At 39.4% G+C, this 12,700-nt stretch overlaps 1 protein-coding gene across 3 annotated transcripts in view; it reads right to left on the reverse strand.

Moving 5' to 3' along the window:
• fer1l6 (fer-1 like family member 6) overlaps positions 1-12,700 on the reverse strand; it is a 59,331-nt gene that overhangs the window by 36,849 nt on the left and 9,782 nt on the right. For all 3 annotated transcript variants that reach the window (XM_038301368.1, XM_038301369.1, XM_038301367.1), the window contains exons 10-24: positions 11,293-11,394; positions 11,099-11,189; positions 10,878-10,995; positions 10,561-10,783; positions 8,812-8,920; positions 8,388-8,625; positions 5,921-6,038; positions 5,486-5,586; positions 4,940-5,042; positions 3,833-3,949; positions 3,588-3,740; positions 3,325-3,496; positions 1,269-1,393; positions 1,045-1,179; positions 812-961 (exon numbers count right to left, since the gene is read on the reverse strand). In XM_038301368.1, coding sequence (XP_038157296.1) covers positions 812-961; positions 1,045-1,179; positions 1,269-1,393; positions 3,325-3,496; positions 3,588-3,740; positions 3,833-3,949; positions 4,940-5,042; positions 5,486-5,586; positions 5,921-6,038; positions 8,388-8,625; positions 8,812-8,920; positions 10,561-10,783; positions 10,878-10,995; positions 11,099-11,189; positions 11,293-11,394 — 2,055 coding nt within the window. The remainder of the gene's footprint in view (positions 1-811; positions 962-1,044; positions 1,180-1,268; positions 1,394-3,324; positions 3,497-3,587; positions 3,741-3,832; positions 3,950-4,939; positions 5,043-5,485; positions 5,587-5,920; positions 6,039-8,387; positions 8,626-8,811; positions 8,921-10,560; positions 10,784-10,877; positions 10,996-11,098; positions 11,190-11,292; positions 11,395-12,700) is intronic.

Genomic DNA, 12,700 nt, shown 5'->3' on the forward strand with positions numbered 1-12,700 from the left:
TGTGAGGAAATACTGTTATTTCTTCACATTCTATGCCGTATGTCAGCACAAGATCCAAAGTATGAAGATGAGAATGCGTGGGACTATTCACATTTTGAACAAAGCCAATAGTGTCTAAGATAGCATTAAAGGCTGCTCTTAAGCTATCGCCTTCAATGTCAGCATGGATGTTAAAATCTCCCACTATGATGACCCTGTCAGTATTTAATACCAAATCAGAAAGGAACTCTGAAAACTCATCTAAAAATTCAGAGTAAGGACCTGGTGGACGATACAAAGTTACAAAAAGAAGAGGTTTTCTTGCCTTGAAATTTGGATCAGGGAAATTAAGGGTTAAATGTTCAAAAGAGTTGTAGGTATTAACTGTTTTGGGAGTAATCAGTAAGTCAGACTGGAAGATTGTTGCTACTCCTCCTCCTCGCCCAGAACTTCTGGGGATGTGAAAATTTAAATAGCTTGAAGGAGTTGCCTCATTTATGCTCACATAATCCTCTTGCTGCAGCCAGGTTTCTGTAAGGCAAAACAAGTCAATGTGATTATCACAAATCAAGTCATTAACTAGTAGACTTTTAGAGGAAAGCGATCTTATGTTAAACAGACCGCATTTAATTGTTTTAACTTTTTCCCCAATTTGAGTTATTTTGATTTTAATTAGATTATCATGTTTGAATAATTATGTTAAGTAACTGCTGTACATCATTGGCATCCATTACTGTTATAAAAGGTTTGTTTATAATTTCTTAAAAAGATGCTGTGGATAGCAAATATGGATAAATCTGACCTTGTCTCTTCGGCAATGGTAGTGACTAACCTGCAGCAGCTCGAATGCGGCCAGCAGGTCTCCTCCTGACTGGCTGCCACAGTGAATCGGACTGTACTGCAGGGTAGGGGGGGAGTAGGGTTCGGAGGCCAACCGCACTTCAGGGACGGCCACTGTGGCACCCAGATACTCTGCCTTTCCCTAAACAGAGCCCAGACATTGTGGTGGTTAGAGATGGCAGAAAGACAGACTCCTCTGCATCATCTACTTTCTGTGGGGATTACCAGAGCGTCATCATCGTAAACCTCAACAACAACATATGGCGGCTCTGCCAGGACATGCTGCAGGTCTCCACTCAGCACGAGGTTGCTCATTGGTAAACATTGATTCCATGTAGGACTGAGAGTCTGATTAATGATCTGTCAGCAAACACACAACCACAAAGTCATGATGATTTTAAAGTAGCGTTGGTCAGGATACCGAGCAGGACACATAATGGCACACTCACATTGGTGGTTTGGCAGTGTGAGAGAAACGTGACTCGAGCAAATGGGTCCGACAGGCCTGTGTTGTCTGCAGCGATAAGACCACGAGCCTGATACATGTGGCAGCGCAGCGCGAACTGGTTCTGCTCTGAGGGAACACATTACAGCAGATCCATTCAGTTCTGAAAACTTCTGACATATTTTACTGCAAAAATAAAACCTCATACCTGATTACATCAGCTAAACCAAGTCACCAAAAACAATAATTCATTTAGGGGGTGGTGGAAATATTTTGATTCTAATAATTCTTTAAACCAATAGACATATTATTTATGAACAGACTTTATGAGGCTGTTAAAATGCAGATCTTAACCTATACCTGCATCCAAATGTTGGCTGCTTAACACTTTTTAATCAAAAGAAAAAAAATGATAGGAAAGCATAATAATAATGCAAACTTGGGCAAACTTTCACACTCCTGTATGATTAAGATGTAATAAAAGATATAAGTGATCCAGAATGGGCGTATCCCTTTGTTCCAATTTGAAGTCTGGGGTCATATATCGGTCTACTTTAACCGGCCTCGGCAGATGGCCGCTCACACTGAGCCTGGTTCTGCTGGAGGTTCCTTCCTGTTAAAAGGGAGTTTTTCCTCTCTACTGTCACTACAAGCATGCTTAGTGTGAGGGATTGCCTTCGAGTCAATGAGTCGATGCAATCAACTGGTTTTCCTTAGATAGAAAACCTTGAATCAATTTGACTGTTTGATCTGGTTGAATTGTCTCTGTAAAGTGCCTTGAGATGACAGGTGTTGTGAGTTGGCGCTATATAAATAAAATTAATTGAATTGAATTATTGTAAAGATATCGTTTATAACGAGTTCAGGTAAACGGAATATTACTAAAACAGTATCACTAAGGTAAAATGGTGCATTGCTGGTTGGTTGCAGAAATAATCTGACATCTAACATAAGTTTGCATCAGGATAGAAATTGATAAGTGCTGCATGGAACGGAGCAGCAAAACTGACAGGGGAGCTGATAGCTGAGCTGGGCGATCAAGCACCGCCAGCTCTATTCTGAAATAGAGCCAGTTCTATTGGCAAAGTGCCTGTCTGAATTCACTGGAGGAGTTTTGACAGACAGAAGGCCTGATATTTTACAGACAGAGGACCTTAAAGAGAGGTGCTGCTAGCAGCCCCAGCATGTTACGCTGCTGTGACCTGTACTAAAGCTCTGTCTTTGTTCTCAGCCACCGTATAAGCAGACAATCTACCTGTTGAGTTTCCCCATTAACGTCACAAAGAAACATAACGAAACCCCTAAATAGTGCTCTAAAAATGCTTTTTTGGGGGGCAGATTTAAAGGGACACTATGCAACATTTTTCAGTTAATTAATGTGTTCCATAACGTTATGGATGACTAAATGAGTCATTTCAGGTTGAAAACAAAGGAATTCTCGGCCGCCCTGGTGGTCTGTGGGGGAAATACTGCACTTGCAATTGCAGGAGCACCGACCCGCACCCACAGGCTCAGAAGTCTCGTGAGAGTCAGTCTTGCTTTACGGCGAGAACTGCTATATATATATATATATATATATATATATATATATATGAAATTAGGTAAAAAAAAACAAACAAATTATGTCATGAAACCCTTTAAATTGGCTATTCTAACTCAATATAATGTGGACCAAAATAGACACTTTGAAAGTGTTTAATTTAACTGAGCAGGAGTTGAATGAACACTTCAAAATTTTCTGCAGGGAAAACTTTTTTCTGCCAGTTTGAATGCAGATCATTGGTTATCTCTGAGTTCTCTATTTTCTGATCAATTTACTCAGTGATATTATAAATGCACTGGTTCAGTGACAGTAACACACAGCCAGTATATGTTGGATATATAGACATAGCTTGTGATGACCTGGATATATCCACTCTTGGATATCTAACATTTTTAGTGGAATTATTCTGAAAGACTGAGCGGCAACAATTTGTAAGACCAGTGACTCTGCGTCCTTCTTGGATCGATCCAAAATTCACATAATGCTAAGAGTGTTCATGCTGATGCTTCTCGCTCACCTGTGCAAAGCAGGTATGAAGGAGGGCTGTTACCATCGGCGCCCCCTGTGTCTGGTCGGTATCCTGCAGGCAGGTCATCCAGCATGTGGGCAGAGTCTGAGCAAGCTCCAAACCACAGATACACATCCAGCTTGGCTTGAACTGACAATCCTGAAGGCCGCTTCCCTGGTGGCTGCACAAACCCCCCCACCCACCCACACATGACCTTTTTGTTCTGCCAGACGTGCCAGGCTATACAGGAGCAGTGTAATATGTGTTCTTACCTTCAGATATAGTGTTAATATCTTCCCACAGAGGATTCCTCTGGATTCCTGGTTGCTGGAGTACAACAGGTCTCTGGTTCGAACCCGGGCATATGCAACACGTTTGTTGTTGCTAAGCAACCACACAAACATGTCCGGGACTGTATGTTGGGGCTGCAATGTAAGGATGTGTATGTATGAAAGTGAAAAGTTAGCTTATTTATGGTAAACATGTCAATCAGCAGCAGTTTGAATGTTTGCTTCACCTCCTCCACGAGGAAACGCAGTTTTTGTGTTAGCTTAGTTGCTTCTTGCAGGATTTCTTTTGCTCCCCCTGTTCTCTTCCTCCCCAACAACGACTCAGCCTCTCCGATCATGCTCTCCTGCAACATATGCCTACATGTTATGTGTTTTATTCTACTAATGCTTTGCAATGACATGTCACTGGAGAACACCATAGCTGCAGACTGATCTGGTGATTCTTCAATTAAAGATCTCTTTAGAGCTTTGAATTACAGCAGTCATAATTATCAGAGCTGTCACATACTGCAGGTTGTACAAATTCAGGCAACAGATATGTAACAAATTTAGTTCTTTTTTTATTGTCTGTTGGAGAATCTGACCACAAATCTGGCCTTTATAGGAAGTGAAAGTTCAAAAGCTTTAAAAAATCCTGTTTGTAGCCAAATTATGCAGCAAACATGTGGCAATTTGGCTGCAAACACAAAGGATCAAAATTATAGTGTTGAAATACAAAATGCTCTGTGGGGTGGAAAACTAACATTGCTTATCCCCCTGAAGACAAGGTCAGAAAACTTTAAATGGTTGCTTAAAGCAGTGAGAAAAAGACTTCAGGACGGGATGTAGAGTCAACTCCTAACAGGTCAACAAATTCAAGCATACAGCCTGAACTAAAGTTGGATTAGATTAGATTTAGATGAAATCAAATTAATTTGTTGTAATACGGTCTAGTCAAAGTCCTGAAATAAATTCAAATAGAAAACAGTGATTTTTTTCTGAGGTTGAGTCAGTAGGCAAAAATGAGAAAGACTTTTAGTTACTTTAGTATCGGTGCGCTAAAATATCAATTGCTAAAGATCAAATTACATTGCTTGGGTGTGACTCTACAAGCACCGATCACATTTTTCTCAAAACATATAGGATCGGACTAGACTTTATATAGACAATATATGTTTTATTGATTCAAATATTTATGAATAAGAGCTATAGAAAAAAGCCCGAACATTTATTTAAAAGGATATTGATAAAATCATATTTATCTATCAGATATTAAATTAAACAAATAATTCTGGGATCCCAAAGTTAAGACTAAGATCTTGAATATCTTGTAAGGTGGTGTGGTTTTTCCTCACCAGCTCCTGTTTGCACATGGTCAAGCGTTTCTTGTCCAGCAGAGTCAGAAAGCTGCTCTTCTGCCCCGCTTTCAGTTTGGCCTCTGCAGCTGCAATGAAACTCCTGTAAAACACAAGGCGATGATGGGAGTATCAGGGAAAATTCATACTAAAAATATCTGCTTTCAGCTATTGCACCTCTACCAAGCATAAATAAAAGGTCAGGGTTAGATATGATATTAACAACTAGTAAGTAAAAACTAGATCAGGATTTCTCAGAGATATTGAAGATCTTGCTTCTCCGACTGTCATTTCTAGAACGAAAAGGGCTGGGAGTCTTTGAAAAATGGTCTCATTAAACTTTGGTGAATTTCTTGACAGATATTTTCTGCTGATATATGAAAAGTGTGGAGATTTAAAAGTTTTAAAATAAGTAATTTGTTGAACAGGGATACCACACCACATTAAATGAGCAGTTACTCATAATAATAATCCAACATAAACAGTTAATTTTATGCATGGCTTCAAAGTTGGCTTTCAAAGACGTGAAATTTTACCAGTAATTACCTGGCATCCAAACAAAAGTTTCTGAGCACAGCTCTTAAAGTCGCTTCAGCTGCTGGGTCCAACTTCTTGAGTAGCTCAGCAGCAGCGGAAACACCCTCCTCCTGCAAGACATGAATACGGCCGAGATACACGTTTTTCTATGCATTATTACATTGAACGAGGTAATGGAAGGAAGCAGTTAAATAATCCAGAGCTGGTGCTCCTGTCCTGGTCTTTGAATACTTTGATCGGCCTTTTCCAAGTCTATCGAAAAGGATTAAATCATCTGTTTTATTACCAGAATCTCTCTTTTTATTCAACATAATTAAACCTGCATTACCTGCAGAGTACTTCAGGTCATAAACTGATGCAACTTAAGTATGAATTAAAAACATATGGGGTTTGATAAAACTTAAACAAGATGATAGCTTTCTGTGCATGTTTGTCAGTACTTACAAAGAGTGTTGCTATATTCTCCAGCATATTTGAGTTGTGCAGCCGGTAAGTTCTGTCCTCCCAGTAGCTCACCACATTCACACAGGGCTTCTTCTCCAGAGGTAAATACATGTAGTGTCTGGACATAATTGCACACATGCATTATTTTCCTTGGTAAAAGCCAGAAGCAAAATTAAAAAAAGAAAATATGTACTGTATTACAGGCTTTGCCTTAATAATGATAATGATTAAAAGTCAGCAAAGTGTTGACCCGAGGTGCTGGAAAAGCTTGATAGGTTAGATAAGTTTTAATTTTATGGATATAGGCAACTCTTGAAAACTAAAATATTCAAATATCTTAAAAAGAACCACAAAAGAAAAAAAATTAAATCCAAAAAAACTTTAAAGATATAGTGGAGGATGTTCTTCTTCCAAGTGGATTATCAAAATAAGTTGTTTTCCTAATTGTCAATCATTCTGGTGATATGTTTACGTAGGGCTGTCCTATGTGTTTTCTTTGAAAAGTAAGCTTGTATGAGCGATGCACTTTTTAAAAGGGTGTGCACGAGGAGAAATTCAATTTCAATTCAATTCAGTTTATTTCTATAGCGCCAAATTCACAACACATGTCATCTCAAGGCACTTTACAGTTCAACCAGATCATACAGTCAAATTGATACAAAGTTTTCTATCTAAGGAAAACCAGTTGATTGCATTGACTCATTGACTCAAATACAATCCCCCACACTAAGCGTGCTTGTAGCGACAGTGGAGAGGAAAAACTCCCTTTTAACAGGAAGAAACCTCCAGCAGAACCAGGCTCAGTGTGAGCGGCCATCTGCCGAGGCCGACTGGGGTTCAAGGAGACGGAAGCAGAGATACAAAAAGCAGCTGTAAAAGGCGGCCCCGTCCAGGAAACACACAGCCAGGCAGACGAGCTCCAAGGCAGCTCCCATGCCAGAGGACGAAGAGAGCACATGCACTCAGTCACGAAATGGGCTTGTGTGTGCTCTCGCATGTGTTCAATAGGCATTGCTCTATTTGCACACTGCTCTATTTGCACTACCTTGTAAGATGCTATTTTACTTTTTATATTTTATATCCATATTTTTATCCTAAGTGTATATATTAGTCTATTTTATTGCATGCCTTATACCCACAGTGTTTTAGATATTTTTATAATTGTATTTACCTATTCCATATTGTATGTTTCATGTTGCACGATTGTACCATAAAAAATTCCTAGTTTGTGAACTCCTTCACTAACAATGGCAATAAACCTGATTCTGATTCTGATTCCCTCTAGGGAGCAGCTACATGTTTGATAAACAGATTAAACATAAAGAAATACCAAGCTATCTTGCTACGATTGCTACATACTGCCCTTCCAGGCTATTTTACCATAATTTGGATCTTTAAAGATGAGACAGAGACATCTAGCCTGATGGGGTCTGGGTAACCCTAATGGCTAACAGAGTAAGAGACAGATCTTTAATATTTATTCCATAAACCCCAGAAACGTCTCTTCAGACACAAACACATATAATATCTTACCAGATGTATAAACCTCCTGTAAGTGTATTAAAATCTGAGCTCAGTGATTTCCAATGAGGGATTGTATTAGAAAGCTGTCTGTGCAAAAAGTCCCTTTCACAAAATATTGCAGCTAAGAGTTGACGAACTGATCAAGTCAGCAATGAATGGGTGGGCCAGAGAATGATGAAACACAAGGGCTGCATTCGATTCCCTATATGGGAAAATATATAGTGGTTACACTATTTCAAATTAATGCCTGAGCGTCTAGTGGATGAAAATGTGGTAGACATTAAAATTCCCACAATGCGCCTTGAATAGTAGTGAACATTTATGGTCACTAGACGAGCAGATATATTTGATTTGTTGTGACAGCAGCCCACTGTTAGGTAGTGTGAGTGTCAACAATTAACAAAGATGACGTATGCACTGTGCGGGGAGGCGGAGCTACGTGACCAATGGGGAGTGAAAAGTAGTGATCATCTCTACAAAAGGTCCGTTATCTGAGTTCACTATAAAGTTCACTATATAGTCCCCACTCTATAAAGTGATTAAGGGATTTAGGGCTTAGGATGGACATTCAGACACAGCCATAGAGGTCAGAGTTTGCTCCCAACCTTCTGTGCCCTCAGTTCAACTGATTGAAAGCCTTATGGTCTTTATGACTAAACAGCTGCACAGAAGAATGACATCGTCACGGCCAACACGAAGTAATGGATGCCCCTGTAGAAGGGATTAATTAACCCCAAAGGGCTGTTTACAGGACTTGACCTGAGGCAGTGAGCTCAGTTGAAAAATAATGTTCTTATTTTGGGAATTTTAATTTATTCTACAGACATAGTCTATCTTCATCCATATCTTCTTGTTTATATGGAGCTTTAATATTTTGTCCACCTCAACAGCCTGGACAGAAGACAACCTCAAGTGTATAACAGCACATTCAAAGAAAATCTACCTGTTTCCTTCAACGATGAGAGGTTTCTCTGGAGGTGTGGTGGATTTAGAGGCTAAAGATGTGTCCAAAGGTTCTTTGGGTAGAAGCAGTGAGGATGAGCTGGTAGGAGAGGAGCTCAGCATTGAGGAGCCAAATGCTTCACTGCTATCTGGGACGTCAAGAGCCTTCCTCCTTCTAGTGACAGCAGGACTGGCAGTGCTTTGCTGAGGTGGAGACTCCAGGACATTGCCATAGTTACCTGACAGCAAACACAAGTAAACATGGAAGGTTTGGCTTGTCACGAGCAAGAAAATTGATTGGAGGACGGGACTTAAATATAACAACCGACACAAAAAGATCTCTTACTTTTTTCATCAAGTCAAACATTACAATCAAGAAAAAAAATGGCTTGAATTTTCTTTCTTTCTTTTGTATAGTGACTCACCAAGGGAGAACTCAAAGCTGATGGGCCTGTCTCCAATCTTACGGTCAATCATGGTGGCTTCAAGCAATGCGCCAAACAGCAGGAAGGTTTCACAGTCATCTTCTTTTGGCTGGAAATAAAAAAATACAAGCATTGGCTCATTTTAAATTAAGATATCTTTAACTGAGATACAAACATCCGGTCAATTACTTCTTTTTGCATGTGGGCTTGATGAAGCAGTTTTGAGCAAACGTTAGCTTTAGTTCTTTGGGTAAGTCAAAAACAGCTTTTTCATCTGAAAGTATTTTTTAAAAAGTTTTACACTTATGCTCCACTTGAGGATTAAGAGTTAAAGACATTTTATTGTCAATTTTAGACCATATAGATAATTTGCAAATAAATCCAACCTAAATGTATATGTATTGCAGAGAATTAAGTCAGAAAACAAAGAAAAAGCATCTTTAGAGGAGGCTTCAAAAATATAGAAATGAGAAAACATGGAATGTTTCTATAATTTTAAGATAAAGTTCTTTGTGTGCTGAAACAGTATTAAATAGAGCAGCACCCCACTGCAGGAAGCAGACATTTATCATTCATACTGTAAGTGAAAATCAGAATATGGCTTATTTAGCCAAATCTTAAAGATTTTGTAATTCTCTTATTTTAAAACTTCAAGAAATTCAAAGTGTTAATTTATAATCTAATCTCAGGTTTTATTTTACACACTTAACTGCTGTTTATATGTTTAAAACTGTTCTTTGTGTACTTACCATTTTCTTTTATTAATAAAGGCCTATTAAACACAAAAGGTTCCCACCATAAGTTTTGGAGGAAACGTACATAAACATAAGGTTCCTGGAGCACCACTGTATCAGATATTTGACCCCTTCTTTATAACGTTATCTTTAGGCATGAGACCCACAATAGTGGGTTTGTCCAAAAACTTCATAACCACGCTTGTGAGCTGGAGAGAAGTGGAGTCGTGCGTAATGAGAGCAGGGTTGAGAACGCAGCCCTTCTGAGTGCCAGTGCTCAGGTTAAATTTAAAAATCAATGCAGTCAGTTTGAAGCTTTTTAATAAACATTTTCATCTCTTTGTAACGATCTTGGTTCTGTTGTTTTTCATTGTTTTCTAGCTTTATTGGTGTGTCTGGATTCATTTAAGTTGCTTAGGTTTTTACGTCTGTCCTCTGTTGCCCCCTTGTGTTATTTTCCTAGTTACACCTGCTCCTTATCAGCTCATTAGTCCTACCTTTGTTCAGTCAGCCATAAATACACTCCCTCTGCAGTCCCTCTTTGCTGGTTCCTCCTCTTACCTTTTCTAACCCTGGCTCCTTGATGGTTTTCCCCTGATGTCTCCATGGTTCTGGTTTGTGTTTGATTTTTATGTCGGTTTTTTGGATACCTGTTTTTGTTTAACATTTTTAAGTTGAATTTTTGGATACCTGTTTTTGTATTAAACCTTTGAAGAACTCACCTCTGCCTGTCAGCCTCTGCATTTGGGTCCTCATAAAAACCTCCAAACAAACCGTGACACTCTTATATTGATTCTCTCCTAACTAGCACCCCTATCTTATTAAGAACTAGGTCAGGGCACCATTTTCATATTTTTTGTCTGAAGATTGATGCTTTCAATTTTCCCACTGCTTCAATAGATGAGAAGGTTCTAACAGAAACATGGCCCCATGAAGCAAAGCACATACGAAATGAGATTTCATTTTGATACATTTCGATTGTATCATAATTTAAATGTTTTTTTCTAACCCTTACCAAAGAAGGGGGGTCAACAGGAAGGACCTCAGCTGCTTTTCCTTTATCATCATCAGCTGCCCCTGTCCCTCCTCCTGCTCCTCCAGCAGGACTCTTTGCATCCTTCACACCAGCTTTCCCTGCTTTTATGTCTTTCACAGGTTTAATCATCCGACTGAGTTTGGACTCTGAGCCCGTGCCTCCGGACAGGATCTCCACCGCCAGCTCCAAGTAGACCCTACCCCTAAAATCACAAGCACACAACTGGATGTAGGAATAATTTCAGGGATGTTGTTTTATTTTAAAAAAATGAAAACGCATCATGTTTAGTTATGAACCTGAAGGAAACCCCTTCACCAATGCCTTCATTAAGTTCCCCTGTGTCATCACCCAAGGAGAAGTTTCGCGCTGAGCCATATAGGTTAATCCAAGCAGGACCAAACGTTGGTAAAAACCCTGAAACCAATGAGAAAGTGAAAAAGTCAGCCTGATTAAACCACAGTGTTATTTTCACCTAACATCTGGGTCTGATTTCATCTATGACTCAGTTCTTCCTCACCTTTGTCACCATCTTGTTCATTAGAAATACGTCTTAGGTCAAAGTAATGGGTTCCTATGGCAACATCATTCATGCTTCCCTCATCCCAGACCTTAAAGTAAAATTAATGTAAGATCATGGGGAGAGTATACCTGTATACATTTAATAAAATTCTTTATAGAGCTGCAAAGACGTGTGTTTGCTTAAATTCAGACCTGAATCTTTAATCTCTGACACAAAGGAGGAAACATCTCAGTGAAGACAATCTGCTCGTTCCACACTGGATCAGCTGAGGACTTTTGGGTGGACGTGCGACCCTGAGAGAGACAAAGACAAAAAGGCATATTACAAGCATATTACTCGACAGTCTGTCACAAGGCAACACAGAAACATACGACCATGCACACATTTAAGGACTAATTAGAGATGCCAATTAACCCAAGCCTCATGTTTGGACTGTGGAAGGCCAGAGTACCTGGAGACAACTCACAAATTCACAGGGAGAGCAGGCAAGCTCAATGCAGAGAGACATTTGGTCAGGAATCTTTCTGCATGGAGTTTGCATGTTTTCCCTGAGCATGTGTGGGTTCTCTCTGGGTACTCCGGCTTACTCCCACAGTCCAAAAACATGACTGTAAGGTTAAAATCACCTTTTAGTCTTTTTGGATTTATAGACAGGAAGCAATATTATTATTTTGGACTGTAAGCCAGAGTCATGACTTGAGACAGTTTTAAGGGAGCTAAAGATTAGCAGGATGGCAGGAAGACATTTCTGCCTCAAAAACCTGAGGTCCATTACCAAAGACAGTTTCATTTATCAGTAGTGAAACACCAATGATGGAATTTCCATTGATTAGTATGAAACAGGAAACTTTAACTTAAGCACGTCAAAAGCATTGTTGTTTCTGGTTGATTGAACCATAATCAGTACAGTTGCAGCACAGTTGTAAAAATGCAAAAAAATTCACATATTACATTCTGATTTTTTTTTTTTTTTTTTACATCAAATACATCAACATAAAAATAGATGGTGTCCTAAAATGACAAATTACACTCTTTCATTTTTTTAAGCTGGTAAAGAATCTATGTTCATCTTCAATGCAGAATGTATTTTTGTACTGTTTTGGCTTAATTACTGCTCTTATCCACACTTTCTTTCAGTAAATGGTATGTTTTAGAATCTATATACATCAATGAACTGTTATTTGATTACTAAATTTTGTTGATATAATTACTATAGTCTTTGGCGCTCAGACCTCAGCAGGAAACATTAGCGCTGAATTTTGCTTTGATATGCATGAACAGGAGTAAAGGACATGGCTGTTCCCCCCCCAGACCTGAAACTGGTGATGGAGTGGAGATAGGTAGGTCAGTCCATGAGTGCTGGTTGGTGAGACGCTATGCTGAGCTGTATAGAGAGATCCAGTGGACTGCGTGAGCTGATACTAGAGCTTCACTAGGGGACCTGGAAGATGGAAGACCAGCTTGGATAACACAGGTTGCATGAACCTGTCTGTGATGAGCAAGCATGAAGAGACAGTGGAGAGGAAAGACTCCCCATTGGGAAGAAACCTCTGGCAGAACCAGGCTCAACATGGCGGTATTCTGACACTCTGATGAAGC

This window comes from Cyprinodon tularosa, unplaced genomic scaffold (assembly GCF_016077235.1).
Source record: "Cyprinodon tularosa strain WSP-4 unplaced genomic scaffold, ASM1607723v1 ctg467, whole genome shotgun sequence".
Lineage (NCBI taxonomy): Eukaryota > Metazoa > Chordata > Actinopteri > Cyprinodontiformes > Cyprinodontidae > Cyprinodon > Cyprinodon tularosa.